We start from the raw sequence: 24,037 nt of genomic DNA, 5'->3' as shown, positions 1-24,037 counted from the left end.
TTTTTTTATATATATATAATGAAATAAAAATACAAAAAATTAGGCTATAACACAACATAAAGTTTAGGAAATCAATGTTCCCACAGTCTTACTCATCGCTGTTGACTACAGCAGGTTTTACCACTGAACAATAGCCTGTAATCAGTAATTATTCTTAACAAAATACCTTTTTTCGATGGATTCTTGTTTTTTGGGGGGGGGGTTTATTATCTGAACAGTCGCGGAGATTATATTTGTTTATCAATGCAACAAAAAATAAACAAAAAAATAGTCTACTTTGATGAAAAGTTTCTATATCAGATCAAGGAACCAGGTTAAAACACTGCCCAGCATGGCGGCGGAACGAACGATACGTCGTGTTCACATGTTTCAGGTCGTAACGTGTCGGAATATGCCGGAGGGCTTTCGTCCGCGTCGTTTTGTGACGTTCTCTGTTTGAGCTTAGACTACACTTGCGTGGTGTTTTGCGCGTCTGGCGTTCGTTTGATGAAATGATCTCAGTGCCTGGTAACCAAACGGGTAACCAAACTGGTAACCAAACGGGTATTACCACGCTAACTACGATGTCAGAGAAAGGAATGAGGGAGGTGAGGGGGGTGTGGCGGCATTTCTGTGGAGGGAGGGGAGAGAGATAAAGGTATGGTGAACAAAGTGGCATGGATGGTATCTGTTGATGTTGTGTCTACGCATGCGTGTGTATGTGCCTATCAGACTGGTATGGCATATGGCCACAGGGATAGACAGTTTGCTATGGCTGGTACTTTCCTAGCTAGACTGACGCCAAACAAACACCCATTTCCTCTTCCAAAAAAATCAGAGGGAGGGAGAGAAAGAGGTTCCTCAGGTCCAGGAGGCTCCTCTCTTGTCTTATCTTGCAACATAATCACCTCTTTAACAACATTACCAATAGTTAGTTTGGCGTTAGTGGGGTTCCCCACGTCTACATCACTCTCTCCTTTATCAAATTGGAGCCATACACGCCTTGGTCTGAGTGATGAAAGCACTTGTCTTTTAAGTTTGTAGATCAGTGGAAACGAAATGGGAGAGAAAGAGAGAGAGAGAGAGAGAGAGAGAGAGAGAGGGAGAGGGAGAGTAGAGAACAGACGCACAATGAGATTCCTATCGAAAGTAAAAGTGAATGGATGCCCTGGGTACGTCGCGAACACACACAGACGCACAACAAACGACCACAAAGTGCACGGAGCATTCAAGGACAGCTATAGCTTAATGCATTTGGACACGGATCATATAGTGGAAGCTGTTGCCTTTTAACCCGACGGATGGAGACTCTCGATTCCCGCCAGACAGGTGAGATTTTTTGGGTTATTTTTCTGCTGGTCTCTTCAATATAATTTTATCCGACGCACGCAACGATACCATCTCCACTGCATGGCGAAAAAAAAAAAAAACATACATTTTATTGAAAAGACAATAAATGTCACTTATTTTGTACTATTTATTTAAGAGTTCTAACTGTTTTTATATTTGTAAATCAATTTAATTTCGCCGTATTTTGTTTGTGAATGATTGCATGTGGTGGGTGATTTGGGGTTGGGGGGGGATTCCAGCCAGCAACGAGAGAAGTGAATAACCCGGGTGTCTTCTATGGCCCCCTGTAAGCGCTGTTCTCAGTTCTGTTATTCAGATGGAATAATACTGTGTGTTGAAATCTAACTTCTGTAATGTTTAATTTGTGTTTGGCATTTTATTGTTATATTATAGGACTTGTATCATGTCCGCCACCCCCCCCCACACCGCCCCCACATGTTTAACAGAACAATAAAACTGTGACACGTGGGGGAGGGGGAAAAAACGTGGAGGTCATTAATTAGCCCATACTTTATTTTCTGATCTGTTTTAATATAATTCTCGACATGGCAAAAAAATAGATGAACTTCTCAACTGTCACCCCCCCATACAGGATGTGGGTACAATCTAGATGCTCTGGGTCCCTGCTGAAACCCAATATATTAGTTATAGTGAAAGACCAGTCTGTTTCAGCTTTGGACCAGAGAAATTATCTTTAGAGAGATCGGACAAATATTGACAATGTTGAATATTGTTAAAAATTCTAGAATTTCTGTTTTTATTTATTTACTTTATTTTATTTAACGAGGCAATTTCAGTTAAGAATAAATTATTATTTTACAATGACGGCCTACCCCGGCCAAACCCTCCCCAAACCCGAACGACCCTGGGCGAATTGTGCGCCGCCCTATGGGACTCCTGGTCAAGTGTGATGCAGCCTGGGATCGAACCAGGGTCTGTAGTGATGCCTCAGACCGCTTCGCCACTCTGGAGGATAGTTACATAGCATTATTTAAATATTAAATATTACCCATATCATGTTAATGGGGTTCTAACATGGCTGTTATAGAATGTTGTAGTGTTAATGGGGTTCTAACATGGCTGCTATAGAACGTTGTAGTGTTAATGGGGTTCTAACATGGCTGTTATAGAATGTTGTAGTGTCATGTTAATGGGGTTCTAACATGGCTGTTATATAATGTTGTAGTGTTAATGGGGTTCTAACATGGCTGTTATAGAATGTTGTAGTGTTAATGGGGTTCTAACATGGCTGTTATAGAATGTTGTAGTGTTAATGGGGTTCTAACATGGCTGTTATAGAATGTTGTAGTGTTAATGGGGTTCTAACATGGCTGATATAGAATGTTGTAGTGTCATTTTAATGGGGTTCTAACATGGCTGCTATAGAATGTTGTAGTATCATGTTAATGGGGTTCTAACATGGCTGTTATAGAATGTTGTAGTGTCATGTTAATGGGGTTCTAACATGGCTGTTATAGAATGTTGTAGTGTCATGTTAATGGAGTTCTAACATGGCTGTTATAGAATGTTGTAGTGTTAATGGGGTTCTAACATGGCTGCTATAGAATGTTGTAGTGTCATGTTAATGGGGTTCTAACATGGCTGCTATAGAATGTTGTAGTGTCATGTTAATGGGGTTCTAACATGGCTGTTATAGAATGTTGTAGTGTTAATGGGGTTCTAACATGGCTGTTATAGAATGTTGTAGTGTTAATGGGGTTCTAACATGGCTGTTATAGAATGTTGTAGTGTCATGTTAATGGGGTTCTAACATGGCTGTTATAGAATGTTGTAGTGTCATGTTAATGGGGTTCTAACATGGCTGTTATAGAATGTTGTAGTGTTAATGGGGTTCTAACATGGCTGTTATAGAATGTTGTAGTGTCATGTTAATGGGGTTCTAACATGGCTGTTATAGAATGTTGTAGTGTCATGTTAATGGGGTTCTAACATGGCTGCTATAGAATGTTGTAGTGTTAATGGGGTTCTAACATGGCTGTTATAGAATGTTGTAGTGTTAATGGGGTTCTAACATGGCTGCTATAGAATGTTGTAGTGTCATGTTAATGGGGTTCTAACATGGCTGTTATAGAATGTTGTAGTGTTAATGGGGTTCTAACATGGCTGTTATAGAATGTTGTAGTGTCATGTTAATGGGGTTCTAACATGGCTGTTATAGAATGTTGTAGTGTCATGTTAATGGGGTTCTAACATGGCTGTTATAGAATGTTGTAGTGTTAATGGGGTTCTAACATGGCTGTTATAGAATGTTGTAGTGTCATGTTAATGGGGTTCTAACATGGCTGTTATAGAATGTTGTAGTGTTAATGGGGTTCTAACATGGCTGTTATAGAATGTTGTAGTGTCATGTTAATGGGGTTCTAACATGGCTGATATAGAATGTTGTAGTGTCATGTTAATGGGGTTCTAACATGGCTGTTATAGAATGTTGTAGTGTTAATGGGGTTCTAACATGGCTGATATAGAATGTTGTAGTGTCATGTTAATGGGGTTCTAACATGGCTGTTATAGAATGTTTTAGTGTTAATGGGGTTTTAACATGGCTGATATAGAATGTTGTAGTGTCATGTTAATGAGGCTCTAACATGGCTGTTATAGAATGTTGTAGTGTCATGTTAATGGAGTTCTAACATGGCTGTTATAGAATGTTGTAGTGTCATGTTAATGGGGTTCTAACATGGCTGTTATAGAATGTTGTAGTGTCATGTTAATGGGGTTCTAACATGGCTGCTATAGAATGTTGTAGTGTTAATGGGGTTCTAACATGGCTGTTATAGAATGTTGTAGTGTTAATGGGGTTCTAACATGGCTGTTATAGAATGTTGTAGTGTTAATGGGGTTCTAACATGGCTGTTATAGAATGTTGTAGTGTTAATGGGGTTCTAACATGGCTGTTATAGAATGTTGTAGTGTTAATGGGGTTCTAACATGGCTGTTATAGAATGTTGTAGTGTCATGTTAATGGGGTTCTAACATGGCTGTTATAGAATGTTGTAGCTTGAAAAATTCTGTAGTTGGTTAAAGGAACCAACCCTTGATATCCCCACATTATGGAAATCTGCTTTTGTACTGCCTCTCCTGAAAGCTGGAGATCCTTCGCTACTTGACAACTATCGACCCATATCAAAATCGTCTGTACTTGTCAAAGGTACTGGAGTCCCTTCGTTAGTAGGCAGTTCTAAAGACCTACTTCCAAGAAAAACAATTATTTAAAATGGAATGCAATCAGGTTTTAGGTCTGGTCACAGCACTGTGTTCAGCAACACTGAAGGTTTTAAATTACATTCACTGTGTTCTTGATGAGAAGCTACATTGTGTGTCTCGTTTTTAATGATTTGTCGAAAGCATTCGACACCGTGTTATTGTAAAGGTTAAAATGTTGTGGAATGACTGGTCGTGCTCTAGGTTTGGTTTATAAATTACCAATCAAGTCTTACTTTTAATGGTGGATGGTTGTAAAATCTGAGTCCATAGAGTTGTACTCAGGTGTTACGCAAAGGTTCTATTTTGTTGTTCATTTTGTATATAAACAACATTTGGGGGGGGGGGGGATCTTATTGAAACAATGGATGTTCATTTTTATGTAGATGATATTGATAGTAGTTTACCTTCAGCTTATGAAAATGCCCAAAGAGCATTTAACATCATACAAACAGAATCTGTATGATTTTTAAAGCTGGTTCTAAATTCAGGGAAAAAACAAAATGCAATGGTATTTTCAAATGCCAGGTATGTTACCGATCATGTCATTGCTACATTGGCTGGACGTACTATAGAGCAAGTGAAAGTGTACAAATATTTGGGTGTGTGTGGGTTGATGATAAACTGAGATTCACTGTGCCTGTAGAGAACTTGATAAGGAAGCTCATTGCTGAGAATAGGTTTTTTATTACCGGCGTAAGGCTTGTTTTTCTTTTGAGACCAGGAAGGAGCTGGCACGATGTATAGTCGTAGCCAAAACGTTTTGAGAATGACACAAATATTAATTATCACAAAGTCTGCTGCCTCAGTTTGTATGATGGCAATTTGGATATACTCCAGAATGTTATGAAGAGTGATCAGATGAATTGCAATTAATTGCAAAGTCTCTCTTTGCCATGCAAATGGAACTGAATCCCCCCCAAAAAACATTTCCACTGCATTTCAGCCCTGCCACAAAAGGACCAGCTGACATCATGTCAGTGATTCTCTCGTTAACACTGGGTGTGAGTGTTGATGAGGACAAGGCTGGAGATCACTCTGTCATGCTGATTGAGTTCAAATAACAGACTGGAAGCTTCAAAAGGAGGGTGGTGCTTGGAATCATTGTTCTTCCTCAGTCAACCATGGTTACCTGCAAGGAAACACATGCCGTCATCATTGCTTTGCACAAAAGGGCTTCACAGGCAAGGATATTGCTGCCAGTAAGATTGCACCTAAATCAACCATTTTTCGGATCATCAAGAACTTCAAGAAGAGCGGTTCAATTGTTGTGAAGAAGGCTTCAGGGTGCCCAAGAAAGTCCAGCAAGTGCCAGGACCGTCTCCTAAATTTGATTCAGCTGCGGGATCGGGGCACCACCGGTACAGAGCTTGCTCAGGAATGGCAGCAGGCAGGTGTGAGTGCATCTGCACGCACAGTGAGGCGAAGACTTTTGAAGGATGGCCTGGTGTCAAGAAGGGAAGCAAAGAAGCCACTTCTCTCCAGGAAAAACATCAGGGACAGACTGATATTCTGCAAAAGGTACAGGGATTGGACTGCTGAGGACTGGGGTAAAGTCATTTTCTCTGATGAATCCCCTTTCCGATTGTTTGGGGCATCCGGAAAAAAAGCTTGTCCGGAGAAGACAAGGTGAGCGCTACCATCAGTCCTGTGTCATGCCAACAGTAAAGCATCCTGAGACCATTCATGTGTGGGGTTGCTTCTCAGCCAAGGGAGTGGGCTCACTCACAATTTTGCTTAAGAATAAAGAATGGTACCAACACATCCTGCGAGAGCAACTTCTCCCAACCATCCAGGAACAGTTTGGTGACGAACAATGCCTTTTCCAGCATGATGGATCACTTTGCCATAAGGCAAAAGTGATAACTAAGTAGCTCGGGGAACAAAACATCGATATTTTGGGTCCATGGCCAGGAAACTCCCCAGACCTTAATCCCATTGAGAAATTGTGGTCAATCATCAAGAGGCGGGTAGACAAACAAAAACCCACAAATTCTGACAAACTCCAAGCATTGATTTTGCAAGAATGGGCTGCCATCAGTCAGGATGTGGCCCAGAAGTTAATTGACAGCATGCCAGGGTGGATTGCAGAGGTCTTGAAAAAGAAGGGTCAACACTGCAAATATTGACTCTTTGCATCAACTTCATGTAATTGTCAATAAAAGCGTTTGACACTTATGAAATGCTTGTAATTATACTTCAGTATTCCATAGTAACATCTGACAAAAATATCTAAAGACACGAGAGGCAGCAAAATTTGTGAAAATTAATATTTGTGTCATTCTCAAAACTTTTGGCCACAACTGTACATTACTGGCAGTTTTAGATTGTAGTGATGTTGTCACGTTCTTTGTCGTGTTGAGGAAAGGAGGACCAAAATGCAGCGGGATTGTGGACACTCATGTTTATTACTGATAAAAACATGTAAGGTATCCACTTGAGAAAAACAAAACAACAAACAATACTCACAACGGCAACAGTGTGGCAGGCTCAAACAAACGCAGTGCTCACAACAATTCCCCACAAAAGACACATACAAACACACCCTAATATATGGGACTCTCAATCAAAGGCAAATGGACAACACCTGCCTTCAATTGAGAGTCCCAACCCCAATGAACCCAAACATAGACGTACAACAGCTAGATCAATCATAGACATACATAACAAGGAACAGTGCCCAAAAACCCCGGAATACACAAATCAAATCCCCTACAACAAACACACCACCCCGAATACCATAAAACTAATACCCTCTGCCACGTCCTGACCAAACTACAATACCAATTAACCCTTAGACTGGCCAGGACGTGACAGATGTTATATATATGCAGGCCTCAACCACAACCCTGAGAGCACTTGATTCAGTGTATCATGCAGCCCTCAGGTTCATTACAGATCCAAAACGTCTAACACATCATTGTGATCTCTACAGCGCCGTTGCCTGGTCGTCATTGACCTTGCGTAGGTTTAAACACTGGTAAACACTGGTAAACACTGGTAAACACTGGTAAACACCGGTAAACACCGGTAAACACTGGTAAACGCCGGTAAACACTGGTAAACACTGGTAAACACCGGTAAACACCGGTAAACACCGGTAAACACTGGTAAACACTGGTAAACACCGGTAAACACCGGTAAACACCGGTAAACACTGGTAAACACCGGTAAACACCGGTAAACACTGGTAAACACTGGTAAACACCGGTAAACACCGGTAAACACTGGTAAACACTGGTAAACACTGGTAAACACTGGGGGGAAAAATGCCATTTTATCTCTATTCTTTTTTTAATCAGGTCAGTAAATAAATATCAATTAACGGTCCCATTTCTGATTTGTTTCTAACAGTACCAAGAATTAGAACAGGTCATGGTAGAAATAGTTTTAGTTACTCGGCTCCGTGGTCCTGGAATTCTCTCCTGAACATTTTAAAAATGTGACGATCTTGTTTTGTTGGTGGAGTTTAAACACTTGATCGATGTATATATCATAGAGGAGTGTAATTGTCTTTAGGACAGCTGTTTTTTTTTTTTGTCAAGACTTTCGTGTTTTTTAACGTAAAAATGTTTTGTTGTTGTTGTATTGTATGTGTGTTTATAGTGTTGTTTAATGTTGTGTTAGTGTAATGTAAGTTGTTTTGACTGAAACGTTGTTCCCCTTGCTGCTATTGGATCAGGTCTCTCTTGGAAAAGAGATGTTATCTCAATGAGAAAAAACCTGTATAAATAAAGGATAAATAAAAATAAAAAACACCTAGACACCTTATTGAGAGGTCCTGATGCTAGTGGAGAGACCATAACCCAACATCCTTATTGAGAGGTCCTGATGCTAGTGGAGAGACCATAACCCAACATCCTTATTGAGAGGTCCTGATGCCTAGTGGAGAGACCATAACCCAACATCCTTATTGAGAGGTCCTGATGCCTAGTGGAGAGACCATAACCCAACATCCTTATTGAGAGGTCCCTAGTGGAGAGACCATAACCCAACATCCTTATTGAGAGGTCCTGATGCTAGTGGAGAGACCATAACCCAACATCCTTATTGAGAGGTCCTGATGCTAGTGGAGAGACCATAACCCAACATCCTTATTGAGAGGTCCTGATGCTAGTGGAGAGACCATAACCCAACATCCTTATTGAGAGGTCCTGATGCCTAGTGGAGAGACCATAACCCAACATCCTTATTGAGAGGTCCCTAGTGGAGAGACCATAACCCAACATCCTTATTGAGAGGTCCTGATGCTAGTGGAGAGACCATAACCCAACATCCTTATTGAGAGGTCCTGATGCTAGTGGAGAGACCATAACCCAACATCCTTATTGAGAGGTCCCTAGTGGAGAGACCATAACCCAACATCCTTATTGAGAGGTCCTGATGCTAGTGGAGAGACCATAACCCAACATCCTTATTGAGAGGTCCTGATGCTAGTGGAGAGACCATAACCCAACATCCTTATTGAGAGGTCCTGATGCTAGTGGAGAGACCATAACCCAACATCCTTATTGAGAGGTCCTGATGCTAGTGGAGAGACCATAACCCAACATCCTTATTGAGAGGTCCTGATGCTAGTGGAGAGACCATAACCCAACATCCTTATTGAGAGGTCCTGATGCCTAGTGTAGAGACCATAACCCAACATCCTTATTGAGAGGTCCTGATGCTAGTGGAGAGACCATAACCCAACATCCTTATTGAGAGGTCCTGATGCTAGTGGAGAGACCATAACCCAACATCCTTATTGAGAGGTCCCTAGTGGAGAGACCATAACCCAACATCCTTATTGAGAGGTCCTGATGCTAGTGGAGAGACCATAACCCAACATCCTTATTGAGAGGTCCTGATGCTAGTGGAGAGACCATAACCCAACATCCTTATTGAGAGGTCCTGATGCCTAGTGGAGAGACCATAACCCAACATCCTTATTGAGAGGTCCTGATGCTAGTGGAGAGACCATAACCCAACATCCTTATTGAGAGGTCCTGATGCCTAGTGGAGAGACCATAACCCAACATCCTTATTGAGAGGTCCTGATGCTAGTGGAGAGACCATAACCCAACATCCTTATTGAGAGGTCCTGATGCTAGTGGAGAGACCATAACCCAACATCCTTATTGAGAGGTCCTGATGCTAGTGGAGAGACCATAACCCAACATCCTTATTGAGAGGTCCTGATGCTAGTGGAGAGACCATAACCCAACATCCTTATTGAGAGGTCCTGATGCTAGTGGAGAGACCATAACCCAACATCCTTATTGAGAGGTCCTGATGCTAGTGGAGAGACCATAACCCAACATCCTTATTGAGAGGTCCTGATGCCTAGTGGAGAGACCATAACCCAACATCCTTATTGAGAGGTCCCTAGTGGAGAGACCATAACCCAACATCCTTATTGAGAGGTCCCTAGTGGAGAGACCATAACCCAACATCCTTATTGAGAGGTCCTGATGCTAGTGGAGAGACCATAACCCAACATCCTTATTGAGAGGTCCTGATGCCTAGTGGAGAGACCATAACCCAACATCCTTATTGAGAGGTCCTGATGCCTAGTGGAGAGACCATAACCCAACATCCTTATTGAGAGGTCCTGATGCTAGTGGAGAGACCATAACCCAACATCCTTAATAATTTGTTAACCTCTTCCACACTGACTTTACGGAATTCAAAAGTACACTTCCTGTCTGTCATAATATGGTCAGATATACTTGGATGTGTAGTGTCAGCGTTTGTTGCTGGCATGTCATCCCTAAGTTTGCTTATCTTGCCAATGGTAAAACAAATCCTTGAGGTATTTGGCAATATCAGTCGGTTTTTATAATGAATGAGCCATCTGATTCAATGAATGAAGGAGCTGAGTTTGCCTTTTTGCCCAAACTTACATTGAAGGTGCTGCAAAGTTTTTTTTACTATCATTCTTTATGTCATTTATTTACATTTTACATTTTAGTCATTTAGCAGACGCTGTTATCCAAAGCGACTTACAGTAGTGAATGCATACATTTCATTTCATGCATTTTATTTTAAAAAATGTTTTTTTTTTTTTGTGCTGGCCCCCCGTGGGAATCGAACCCACAACCCTGGCGTTGCAAACACCGTGCTGGAGTTGCAAACACCGTGCTGGCGTTGCAAACACCGTGCTGGCGTTGCAAGCACCGTGCTGGCGTTGCAAACACCGTGCTGGCGTTGCAAACACCGTGCTGGCGTTGCAAGCACCGTGCTGGCGTTGAAAACACCGCCCTGGCGTTGCAAGCACCGCGCTGGCGTTGCAAACACCGCCCTGGCGTTGCAAGCACCGTTCTGGCGTTGCAAGCACCGTTCTGGCGTTGCAAACACCGTGCTGGCGTTGCAAACACCGTGCTGGCGTTGCAAACACCGTGCTGGCGTTGCAAGCACCGTGCTGGCGTTGAAAACACCTCCCTGGCGTTGTAAACACCGTGCTGGCGTTGCAAACACCGTGCTGGCGTTGAAAACACCACCCTGGCGTTGCAAACACCGTGCTGGCGTTGCAAGCACCGTGCTGGCGTTGCAAGCACCGTGCTGGCGTTGAAAACACCACCCTGGCGTTGCAAACACCCTGCTCTACCAACTGAGCCAACAGGGAAGTGTTTCATAGTGTCGTTTCTTCTTCTTTTTATTCAGTTTAGTCACATGGTTTCTCAACTTGCAGTACATTTGCCCATCGGTTGTACAGCCAGACTTATTTTCCATTCCTTTTGCCTCGTCCCTCTCAAAACCATACCATTTTTTTCAATTCCTTCATCAATCCACGGGGATTTAACAGTTTTTACATGTCCTTTTCTTAACGGGAGCATGTTTATTAGTAACTGGGATAAGCAATTTCATTAAATGTGTCCAGTGCAACGTCTGGTTCCTCCTCATTACACACCACGGACTCAACAAATATTATTTACATCGACAACATAGGAATCACTACAAAATGTATTGTATGACCTCTTATACACTATATTAGACCCAGCCTTTGGAACTTTGGTTTTCCTAGATATGGCTACTATATATACATTCCAGGTGACTACCTCATGAAGCTGGTTGAGAGAATGCCAAGAGTGTGCAAAGCTGTCATCAAGGCAAAGGGTGGCTATTTTGAAGAATCTCAAATCTTAAAATATATTATGATTTTTAAAAAAAAACACTTTTATGGTTACTACATGATTCCATATGTGTTATTTCATAGTTTTGATGTCTTCACTATTATTCTACAATATAGTAAAAAATAGTACAAATTAAGAAAAACCCTGGATTATGTAGGTGTGTGTCCAAACTTATGACAGGTACTGTACCTCTCTGTTGATATCACATACATTATCAAGCATAATCACACATGTTATCCAGATAATGACTGTTAGCACTTGGTGGTCTATAGCAGCTTCCCACCAGAATGGGGCTTTAGGTGAGGACAGATGAACCTGTAGCCATATTACTTCAACAGTATTTAACATGAGATCCTCTCTAAGCTTTACAGGAATGTGGTTCTGAATATAAACAGCAACACCTCCACCATTGGAATTCCTGTCTTTTCTGTAGATGTTATAACTATGTATTGCTACCACTGTATCATCAAAGGTATTATCTAAGTGAGATTCAGACATAGTCAGAATATTAATGTCATCTGTTACTAGTAAATTATTCATTTCGTGAAACTTGTTTCTTAAGCTACATATGTTAACGTGGGATATTTATGAGCACTTTTCTGTGATGGTTTCTTGTTTTCATTGTTTTACTGGGAAACTTATCAGAAGTAGTAGACATTCTCATGTTATTCATGTTAGTGCAGGTTGAGCTGCACACAGTGGACTTCCTCTCCGAGGGCACACCACATCCGTGTTAACAGCACAAATCTAGTTCATAGGCACATGATTACTGTATACAATAGATGTAATATATGGTGATCCAATGTTATTTGGTCAACAGGTGCCAGGATGCAGGATGTGGACATTATGGATCTGCTCCCCTCCCCTACACCTGAGGTTGAAGACTTTCTGCCAGGTAACCCTGGACTTAATACTGTTCTATAGAGATATAGTTACCCTGGACTAACATAGAGATATAGTTACCCTGGACTAACACAGAGATATAGTTACCCTGGACTAACACTGTTCTATAGAGAGATAGTTACCCTGGACTAAACACTGTTCTGTAGAGATATAGTTACCCTGGACTAACACAGAGATATAGTTACCCTGGACTAACACAGAGATATAGTTACCCTGGACTAACACAGAGATATAGTTACCCTGGACTAACACAGAGATATAGTTACCCTGGACTAACACTGTTCTATAGAGATATAGTTACCCTGGACTAACACAGAGATATAGTTACCCTGGACTAACACTGTTCTATAGAGATATAGTTACCCTGGACTAACACAGAGATATAGTTACCCTGGACTAACACTGTTCTATAGAGATATAGTTACCCTGGACTAACACTGTTCTATAGAGATATAGTTACCCTGGACTAACACAGAGATATAGTTACCCTGGACTAACACAGAGATATAGTTACCCTTGACTAACACTGTTCTATAGAGATATAGTTACCCTGGACTAACACAGAGATATAGTTAGCCTGGACTAACACTATTCTATAGAGATAGAGTTACCCTGGACTAACACTGTTCTATAGAGATATAGTTACCCTGGACTAACACTGAGATATAGTTACCCTGGACTAACACAGAGATATAGTTACCCTGGACTAAACACTGTTCTATAGAGATATAGTTACCCTGGATTAACACAGAGATATAGAGATATAGTTACCCTGGACTAACACAGAGATATAGTTACCCTGGACTAACACTGTTCTATAGAGATATAGTTACCCTGGACTAACACAGAGATATAGTTACCCTGGACTAACACTGAGATATAGTTACCCTGGACTAACACAGAGATATAGTTACCCTGGACTAAACACTGTTCTATAGAGATATAGTTACCCTGGACTAACACAGAGATATAGTTACCCTGGACTAACACAGAGATATAGTTACCCTGGACTAACACTGTTCTATAGAGATATAGTTACCCTGGACTAAACACTGTTCTATAGAGATATAGTTACCCTGGACTAACACTGTTCTATAGAGATATAGTTACCCTGGACTAACACTGTTCTATAGAGATATAGTTACCCTGGATTAACACTGAGATATAGTTACCCTGGACTAACACAGAGATATAGTTACCCTGGACTAACACAGAGATATAGTTACCCTGGACTAACACAGAGATATAGTTACCCTGGACTAACACAGAGATATAGTTACCCTGGACTAACACAGAGATATAGTTACCCTGGACTAACACTGTTCTATAGAGATATAGTTACCCTGGACTAACACTGTTCTATAGAGATATAGTTACCCTGGACTAACACTGTTCTATAGAGATATAGTTACCCTGGATTAACACTGAGATATAGTTACCCTGGACTAACACAGAGATATAGTTACCCTGGACTAACACAGAGATATAGTTACCCTGGACTAACACAGAGATATAGTTACCCTGGACTAACACAGAGATATAGTTACCCTGGACTAACACAGAGATATAGTTACCCTGGACTAACACTGTTCTATAGAGATATAGTTACCCTGGACTAACACAGAGATATAGTTACCCTGGACTAACACAGAGATATAGTTACCCTGGATTAACACTGTTCTATAGAGATATAGTTACCCTGGACTAACACTGAGATATAGTTACCCTGGACTAACACAGAGATATAGTTACCCTGGACTAACACTGTTCTATAGAGATATAGTTACCCTGGACTAACACAGAGATATAGTTACCCTGGACTAACACTGTTCTATAGAGATATAGTTACCCTGGACTAACACAGAGATATAGTTACCCTGGACTAACACTGTTCTATAGAGATATAGTTACCCTGGACTAAACACTGTTCTATAGAGATATAGTTACCCTGGATTAACACAGAGATATAGAGATATAGTTACCCTGGACTAACACTGTTCTATAGAGATATAGTTACCCTGGACTAACACAGAGATATAGTTACCCTGGACTAAACACTGATCTACAGAGATACAGTTGATAGCAGGCTATGTTAGTTCCTCATGCAAATGGTCCGTCTGTGGTAGACGTTATGTAAAGCTGAGTTAAGTTATACTGCGCTGCCATTGGTCCTCGGCTTGCAGTACAGACACTTCATTCAGAGGATTACCACGGCGACCGACAGAGAGGGTTGCCTCGCTTCTAGCTCTTAGGAAACTTTGCGTTATTTTTTAACGTTTTTTTTTAATGTGTTATTAAATTGTTGTTTGCCCAGAAATAGTTTTGTGTTATTACATACAGTATAAGTACAGTCTATGTATTAGTCATCTCATATGTATATACTGTATTCTATACTATTCTACTGTATCTTAGTCTATGTATTACTCATCTCATATGTATATACTGTATTCTATACTATTCTACTGTATCTGTATGTATTACTCATCTCATATGTATATACTGTATTCTATACTATTCTACTGTATCTGTATGTATTAGTCATCTCATATGTATATACTGTATTCTATACTATTCTACTGTATCTGTATGTATTACTCATCTCATATGTATATACTGTATTCTATACTATTCTACTGTATCTGTCTATGTATTACTCATCTCATATGTATATACTGTATTCTATACTATTCTACTGTATCTGTATGTATTACTCATCTCATATGTATATACTGTATTCTATACTATTCTACTGTATCTTAGTCTATGTATTACTCATCTCATATGTATATACTGTATTCTACACTATTCTACTGTATCTTAGCCGCTCTGACGTTGCTCGTCCATATATTTATATATTCTTAATTCCATTCCTTTACTTTAGATGTGTGTGTATTGGGTATAAGTTATAGAAACTGGCAGATATTACTTGTTAGATATTAATGCAGTGTCGGAGCTAGAAACACAAGCTTTTAGATACACCTGCATAAACATCTGCTAAACACGTGTATGTGACCTATAAAATTGTATTTTATTTGATTCAGGATTAATGGAGTTAGCCCTGCTAGCCATGTTAGCCTTGTTAGCCCTGTTAGCTCTGTTAGCTCTGTTAGCCCTGTTAGCTCTGTTAGCCCTGTTAGCCCTGTTAGCCCTGTTAGCCCTGTTAGCTCTGTTAGCTCTGTCACCCCTGTTAGCCCTGTTGACCTGTGATCAATAAAATTTGATTTGATTTGATTCAGGATTAATGGAGTTAGCCCTGCTAGCCATGTTAGCCCTGTTAGCCCTGTTAGCCCTGTTAGCCCTGTTAGCCCTGTTAGCTCTGTTAGCCCTGTTAGCCCTGTTAGCCCTGTTAGCTCTGTTAGCCCTGTTAGCCCTGTTAGCTCTGTTAGCTCTGTTAGCCCTGTTAGCCCTGTTAGCTCTGTTAGCTCTGTTAGCCCTGTTAGCTCTGTTAGCCCTGTTAGCCTGCCCCCAGAGCAGGTAAGTTCTGAAGGATTCGTTGCCATAGACATTTACCTGGCTAAATGGTGAACCACTTTTGTGGTACCGGTTATCCTGAATTTAACTCAGAATTGACTAAAGTTACCTTGGTAGTTATAGTGCTCAGGTAACCGTGCAACATAACACTGTTATACAAAGGACAATGTTTAGAAACTTTTAGTTCCGTATGGATATCTCTCTCTCACACAAACACACACACACACACACACACACACACACACACACACACACACACACACACACACACACACACACACACACACACACTGTTCTATAAAGGGAACTGTTCTTCTATACAGGACATAGAGTTGATGAAGGGACAGGGATTAATTAGAGGAACGTTAGTCCCTCATAACTCTGCACCGTAACACCCCCTGTCCCCCTGTCCCCCTGTACCCCTGTTCCCCTGTCTCCCTGTCTCCCTGTCCCCCTGTCTCCCTGTCTCCCTGTCTCCCTGTACCCCTGTTCCCCTGTCTCCCTGTCTCCCTGTCTCGCTGTCCCCCTGTCCCCCTGTCTCCCTGTCCCCCTGTCTCCCTGTCTCCCTGTCCCCCTGTTCCCCTGTCTCCCTGTCTCCTTGTCCCCCTGTCTCCCTGTCTCCCTGTCTCCCTGTCCCCCTGTTCCCCTGTCTCCCTGTCTCCCTGTCTCGCTGTCCCCCTGTCCCCCTGTCTCCCTGTTCCCCTGTCTCCCTGTCTCCCTGTCCCCCTGTTCCCCTGTCTTCCTGTCTCCCTGTCTCCCTGTCTTCCTGTCTCCCTGTCTCCCTGTCTCCCTGTCCCCCTGTCTCCCTGGCCCCCTGTCCCCCTGTCTCCCTGTCTCCCTTCCTCCCTGTCCCCCTGTCTCCCTGTCCCCCTGTCTCCCTGTCCCCCTGTCTCCCTGTTCCCATTCCTCCCTGTCTCCCTGTCCCCCTGTCTCCATTCCTCCCTGTCTCCCTGTCTCCCTGTACCCTGTCTCCATTCCTCCCAGTCTCCCTGTCTCCCTGTCTCCCTGTCCCCCTGTCTCCCTGTCTCCCTGTCCCCCTGTCTCCCTGTCCCCATTCCTCCCTGTCTCCCTGTCCCCCTGTCTCCATTCCTCCCTGTCTCCCTGTCTCCCTGTACCCTGTCTCCATTCCTCCCTGTCTCCCTGTCCCCCTGTCCCCCTGTCTCCCTGTCTCCCTGTCTCCCTGTCTCCCTGTCCCCCTGTCCCCCTGTCTCCCTGTCCCCCTGTCCCCCTGTCTCCCTGTCTCCCTGTCCCCCTGTCTCCCTCACCCCCTGTCTCCCTGTCCCCCTGTCTCCCTGTCCCCCTGTCTCCCTGTCCCCATTCCTCCCTGTCTCCCTGTCCCCCTGTCTCCATTCCTCCCTGTCTCCCTGTACCCTGTCTCCATTCCTCCCTGTCTCCCTGTACCCTGTCTCCATTCCTCCCTGTCTCCCTGTCCCCCTGTCCCCCTGTCTCCCTGTCTCCCTGTCTCCCTGTCTCCCTGTCCCCCTGTCTCCCTGTCCCCCTGTCTCCCTGTCTCCCTGTACCCTGTCTCCATTCCTCCCTGTCTCCCTGTCTCCCTGTCCCCCTGTCCCCCTGTCTCCCTGTCTCCCTGTCCCCCTGTCTCCCTGTCCCCCTGTCTCCCTGTCTCCATTCCTCCCTGTCCCCCTGTCCCCCTGTCCCCCTGTCTCCCTGTCTCCCTGTCCCCCTGTCTCCCTGTCCCCCTGTCCCCCTGTCCCCCTGTCTCCCTGTCTCCCTGTCTCCCTGTCCCCATTCCTCCCTGTCTCCCTGTCCCCCTGTCTCCATTCCTCCCTGTCTCCCTGTCTCCCTGTACCCTGTACCCTGAACGTGTTTTTCCGGGTTCTCCCTCATGAGGGAACGGGTATAATTGTTGTTATAATATTACTTCACTTCCTGGTGAGGCACAGCCAGGGAAGGTGATTGGCTGTTAAGTCACAGCCAGGGAAGGTGATTGGCTGTTTAGTCACAGTCAGGGAAGGTGATTGGCTGTTTAGTCACAGCCAGGGAAGGTGATTGGCTGTTTAGTCACAGCCAGGGAAGGTGATTGGCTGTTTAGTCACAGTCAGGGAAGGTGATTGGCTGTTTAGTCACAGTCAGGGAAGGTGATTGGCTGTATAGTCACAGCCAGGGAAGGTGATTGGCTGTTTAGTCACAGCCAGGGAAGGTGATTGGCTGTTTAGTCACAGCCAGGGAAGGTGATTGGCTGTTTGACTGTTTTCTTCCTGTTTCTCAGAATTAGACCTGGAAGTCGAGGATTTTCTCGGGGAACTCTGGGATTTTCAGTTTGACTTCAATGGTAAGTTACACACACACACACACACACACACACACACACACACACACACACACACACACACACACACACACACACACACACACACACACACACACAAAACACTGCACATAAACATCGTAACTGGCTGATTGACAACTATCCCCTGTTTCAGATGCGGTGTTTGATCTGGACTTCAATGTGGACATACAGACTGGTAAGGAGTTTAGAACAGGTGCTTCTAGTCGCTGTGTTTCTATGATGCCGTCTGTCCGTTCTAGTGGTTGTGTTTCTATACCCGGTGACGCCGTCTGTCTGTTCTAGTGGTTGTGTTTCTATACCCGGTGATGCCGTCTGTCTGTTCTAGTGGTTGTGTTTCTATACCCGGTGATGCCGTCTGTCTGTTCTAGTGGTTGCGTTTCTATACCCGGTGATGCCGTCTGTCTGTTCTAGTGGTTGCGTTTCTATACCCGGTGATGCCGTCTGTCTGTTCTAGTGGTTGCGTTTCTATACCCGGTGATGCCAGGTCCCAGAGTCACTCTGCCAACTCTCTCACTTCCTCTGTCTGTTGTGGTGTGGTGTGTAGGTGAGGTTGCCATACCGACAGCGGTGGCCGAGCCAGGCAGCCAGAAACAGAACTGCAAGATAAGGAGAGGTAACACGCCGTGGCTTATTAAAGACTTAAATAAGCTGTGTTGTTGCTGCTTGACTTATTAAAGACTTAAATAAGCTGTGTTGTTGCTGCTTGACTTATTAAAGACTTAAATAAGCTGTGTTGCTGCTTGACTTATTAAAGACTTAAATAAGCTGTGTTGCTGCTTGACTTATTAAAGACTTAAATGAGCTGTGTTGCTGCTTGACTTATTAAAGACTTAAATAAGCTGTGTTGCTGCTTGGCTTATTAAAGACTTAAATATGCTGTGTTGTTGCTGCTTGACTTATTAAATACTTAAATAAGCTGTGTTGCTGCTTGACTTATTAAAGACTTAAATAAGCTGTGTTGCTGCTTGACTTATTAAAGACTTAAATGAGCTGTGTTGCTGCTTGACTTATTAAAGACGTAAATAAGCTGTGTTGCTGCTTGGCTTATTAAAGACTTAAATAAGCTGTGTTGCTGCTCGACTTATTAAAGACTTAAATGAGCTGTGTTGCTGCTTGGCTTATTAAAGACTTAAATAAGCTGTTGTTGCTGCTTGACTTATTAAAGACTTAAATAAGCTGTGTTGCTGCTTGACTTATTAAAGACTTAAATAAGCTGTGTTGCTGCTTGGCTTATTAAATACTTAAATATGCTGTGTTGTTGCTGCTTGACTTATTAAATACTTAAATAAGCTGTGTTGCTGCTCGACTTATTAAAGACTTAAATAAGCTGTGTTGCTGCTTGACTTATTAAAGACTTAAATGAGCTGTGTTGCTGCTTGACTTATTAAAGACTTAAATAAGCTGTGTTGCTGCTCGGCTTATTAAAGACTTAAATAAGCTGTGTTGCTGCTTGGCTTATTAAAGACTTAAATAAGCTGTGTTGCTGCTCGACTTATTAAAGACTTAAATAAGCTGTGTTGCTGCTTGGCTTATTAAAGACTTGAATAAGCTGTGTTGCTGCTTGACTTATTAAAGACTTAAATAAGCTGTGTTGGTGATTGGCTTATTAAAGACTTAAATAAGCTGTGTTTCTGCTTGACTTATTAAAGACTTAAATAAGCTGTGTTGCTGCTTGGCTTATTAAAGACGTAAATAAGCTGTGTTGCTGCTTGGCTTATTAACCACTTAAATAAGCTGTGTTGCTGCTCGACTTATTAAAGACTTAAATAAGCTGTGTTGCTGCTTGGCTTATTAAAGACTTAAATAAGCTGTGTTGCTGCTTGGACGTAGCAGAAGCCTGCCCTCACAACGGCCGGTCTGATATAGAGTATGACGTCAACAACAGGTGATTGAAACAACAGTGTCCTGTGTGATGTTGTCCCTAACAGAACCTGGTGACGGACAGAGGAAGAGGAGAGAGACAGAACCTGGTGACGGACAGAGGAAGAGGAGAGAGACAGAACCTGGTGACGGACAGAGGAAGAGAGAGACAGAACCTGGTGACGGACAGAGGAAGAGGAGAGAGACAGAACCTGGTGACGGACTGAGGAAGAGAGAGACAGAACCTGGTGACGGACAGAGGAAGAGAGCGAAGAGGAGAGAGACAGAACCTGGTGACGAACAGAGGAAGAGGAGAGAGACAGAACCTGGTGACGGACAGAGGAAGAGAGCGAAGAGGAGAGAGACAGAACCTGGTGACGGACAGAGGAAGAGGAGAGAGACAGAACCTGGTGACGGACAGAGGAAGAGAGAGACAGAACCTGCTGACGGACAGAGGAAGAGAGAGACAGAACCTGGTGACGGACAGAGGAAGAGAGCGAAGAGGAGAGAGACAGAACCTGGTGACGGACAGAGGAAGAGGAGAGCGACAGAACCTGTTGACGGACTGATGAAGAGAGAGACTCAGACAGATTCTCCCATCAGAGGTAAGGCCTAGAACCAACTCTGTTTCTACCTTCTCCCCCATCCCTGAAGTGTAGACTCCTTCACTCTCCCCTATCCCTGAAGTGTAGACTCCTTCACTCTCCCCTATCCCTGAAGTGTAGACTCCTTCACTCTCCCCTATCCCTGAAGTGTAGACTCCTTCACTCTCCCCTATCCCTGAAGTGTAGACTCCTTCACTCTCCCCTATCCCTGAAGTGTAGACTCCTTCACTCTCCCCTATCCCTGAAGTGTAGACTCCTTCACTCTCCCCTATCCCTGAAGTGTAGACTCCTTCACTCTCCCCTATCCCTGAAGTGTAGACTCCTTCACTCTCCCCTATCCCTGAAGTGTAGACTCCTTCACTCTCCCCTATCCCTGAAGTGTAGACTCCTTCACTCTCCCCTATCCCTGAAGTGTAGACTCCTTCACTCTCCCCTATCCCTGAAGTGTAGACTCTCTCTTCAAGGGAGAGTGAACGAGTGCACAGTTCTGGGAGAAAGAGGATTGGACAGAAGTTTACAGCTCAGTTAAAAGGCAGTCTTGTCTTCAGTTCCTCAACAGGGAGGTAGTGTGGCTGAGAGACTGGTGAAGGGAACGTGGGTTTAGTTCCTCAACAGGGAGGTAGTGTGGCTGAGAGACTGGTGAAGGGAACGTGGGTTTAGTTCCTCAACAGGGAGGTAGTGTGGCTGAGAGACTGGTAAAGGGAACGTGGGGTTTAGTTCCTCATCAGCGGGGTAGTGTGGCTGAGAGACTGGTAAAGGGAACGGGGATTTAGAAGTGATTCAGCCTAACCTGTAATTTAGGTATTGATGATCAAGGCTTGTTTTTAAAATGGAACTGAATAAATCAAACTGATTGTTTTTTTTGTGTGTGTTCTCTCTAGGTGGTGCTGGCTCTCCTCCCCTCTCGGCCGTGACTCTCTCTCCTCCTCCTCCTCCTCCTCTTCCTCCTGCCAGACTTCTCCAGATCGCTCCCTCTCTCCTTTACATTCCTGGGTTTGGGACTGCTACTTTCGTCTCTTCGTGTAGCAGTAAGTGTGTGATGATGTAATAGGCTGGTTTCCCAGACACAAATGAAGAGTCATGCTGGACTCATAATGCACTTTCAATGGAGATTTTTCTTTTGAGAATTTTTTGTTGTTGTTGGTCCATGTGTGTGTGAGGGAGAGTGTGTGTGTGAGGGAGTGTGTGTGTGTGTGTGTGTGTGTGTGTGTGAGGGAGAGTGTGTGTGTGTGAGGGAGAGTGTGTGTGTGTGTGGGTGTGTGTGTGAGAGAGAGAGTGTGTGTGAGAGGGAGTGTGTGTGTGTGTGTGTGTGTGTGTGTGTGTGTGTGTGTGTGTGTGTGTGTGTGTGTGTGTGTGTGTGTGTGTGTGTGTGTGTGTGTGTGTGTGTGTGAGGGAGAGTGTGTGTGAGGGAGAGTGTGTGTGAGGGAGAGTGTGTGTGTGTGGGTGTGTGTGTGTGTGTGTGTGTGTGTGTGTGTGTGTGTGTGTGTGTGTGTGTGTGTGTGTGTGTGTGTGTGTGTGTGTGTGTGTGTGTGTGTGTGAGAGAGAGTGTGTAACCTTTGCTCTGTGTCCTTACAGATGGCTCAGAGCTGCAGCTGGTTCAAGCTCCTGTTTTCAGCTTCTCAAGACCGCCCACCTACATACTGAGTGAGTGTGTGTGTGTGTGTGTCCATGAGTCAAATCAAATCAAAGTTCATTGGTAGCGTACAAATTTTAGCAGATGTTATCACAAGGGCAGCAAAAAATGCTTCTGTTTCTAGCTCCAACAGTGGAGCAAAATGCTTCTGTTTCTAGCTCCTACAGTGGAGCAAAATGCTTCTGTTTCTAGCTCCAACAGTGGAGCAAAATGCTTCTGTTTCTAGCTCCTACAGTGGAGCAAAATGCTTCTGTTTCTAGCTCCAACAGTGGAGCAAAATGCTTCTGTTTCTAGCTCCAACAGTGGAGCAAAATGCTTCTGTTTCTAGCTCCTACAGTGGAGCAAAATGCTTCTGTTTCTATCTCCTACAGTGGAGCAAAATACTTCTGTTTCTAGCTCCTACAGTGGAGCAAAATGCTTCTGTTTGTATCTCCTACAGTGGAGGAATATGCTTCTGTTTCTAGCTCCAACAGTGGAGCAAAATGCTTCTGTTTCTATCTCCTACAGTGGAGCAAAATGCTTCTGTTTCTAGCTCCTACAGTGGAGCAAAATACTTCTGTTTCTAGCTCCAACAGTGGAGCAAAATGCTTCTGTTTCTATCTCCTACAGTGGAGCAAAATACTTCTGTTTCTAGCTCCAACAGTGGAGCAAAATGCTTCTGTTTCTAGCTCCTACAGTGGAGCAAAATGCTTCTGTTTCTAGCGCCAACAGTGGAGCAAAATGCTTCTGTTTCTATCTCCTACAGTGGAGCAAAATGCTTCTGTTTCTATCTCCTACAGTGGAGGAATATGTGTGTCTGTGTGTTTGTGTGTCTGTGGGTCTGTGGGTCTGTGTGTCTGTGTGTCTGTGGGTCTGTGGGTCTGTGTGTCTGTGGGTCTGTGTGTCTGTGTGTCTGTGTGTCTGTGGGTCTGTGTGTCTGTGGGTCTGTGGGTCTGTGTGTCTGTGGGTCTGTGTGTCCGTGGGTCTGTGTGTCTGTGGGTCTGTGTGTCTGTGGGTCTGTGGGTCTGTGTGTTTGTGTGTCTGTTGGTCTGTGGGTCTGTGTGTCTGTGGGTCTGTGTGTCCGTGGGTCTGTGTGTCTGTGGGTCTGTGTGTCTGTGTGTCTGTGTGTTTGTGTGTCTGTGGGTCTGTGGGTCTGTGTGTCTGTGGGTCTGTTTGTCCGTGGGTCTGTGTGTCTGTGGGTCTGTGTGTCTGTGTGTCTGTGTGTTTGTGTGTCTGTGGGTCTGTGGGTCTGTGTGTCTGTGGGTCTGTGTGTCTGTGGGTCTGTGTGTCTGTGGGTCTGTGTGTCTGTGGGTCTGTGTGTCTGTGTGTCTGTGTGTTTGTGTGTCTGTGGGTCTGTGGGTCTGTGTGTCTGTGGGTCTGTGTGTCCGTGGGTCTGTGGGTCTGTGTGTCTGTGGGTCTGTGTGTCTGTGTGTCTGTAGGTCTGTGTGCCTGGGTGTCTGTGTGTCTGTGGGTCTGTGTGTCTGTGGGTCTGTGTGTCTGTGGGTCTGTGGGTCTGTGTGTCTGTGTGTCTGTGTGTCTGTGTGTCTGTGTGTTTGTGTGTCTGTGTGTCTGTGGGTCTGTGGGTCTGTGTGTCTGTGGGTCTGTGTGTCCG

General features: G+C 43.8%; 1 protein-coding gene and 1 long non-coding RNA gene across 2 annotated transcripts in view; both read left to right on the top strand.

Moving 5' to 3' along the window:
• Window positions 1–865: 865 nt before the first annotated feature.
• Window positions 866–24,037, top strand: part of LOC115183993 (MHC class II transactivator) — a 50,892-nt gene continuing 27,720 nt past the window's right edge. The window contains exons 1-8 of the mRNA XM_029744991.1: window positions 866–1,308; window positions 12,487–12,561; window positions 18,268–18,330; window positions 18,482–18,523; window positions 18,893–18,961; window positions 20,277–20,813; window positions 21,695–21,841; window positions 22,389–22,457. Coding sequence (XP_029600851.1) covers window positions 1,281–1,308; window positions 12,487–12,561; window positions 18,268–18,330; window positions 18,482–18,523; window positions 18,893–18,961; window positions 20,277–20,813; window positions 21,695–21,841; window positions 22,389–22,457 — 1,030 coding nt within the window. The 5' untranslated portion in view covers window positions 866–1,280. The remainder of the gene's footprint in view (window positions 1,309–12,486; window positions 12,562–18,267; window positions 18,331–18,481; window positions 18,524–18,892; window positions 18,962–20,276; window positions 20,814–21,694; window positions 21,842–22,388; window positions 22,458–24,037) is intronic.
• Window positions 8,149–10,078, top strand: LOC115183989 (uncharacterized). Its single transcript, XR_003874155.1, has 2 exons — window positions 8,149–8,886; window positions 8,929–10,078. It is a non-coding gene; the product is annotated as an uncharacterized LOC115183989 (long non-coding RNA).

The sequence above is a fragment of the Salmo trutta genome, unplaced genomic scaffold (genome assembly GCF_901001165.1).
Source record: "Salmo trutta unplaced genomic scaffold, fSalTru1.1, whole genome shotgun sequence".
Classification (NCBI taxonomy): Eukaryota; Metazoa; Chordata; class Actinopteri; order Salmoniformes; family Salmonidae; genus Salmo; species Salmo trutta.
This window is presented reverse-complemented; position numbering and strand designations above follow the sequence as displayed.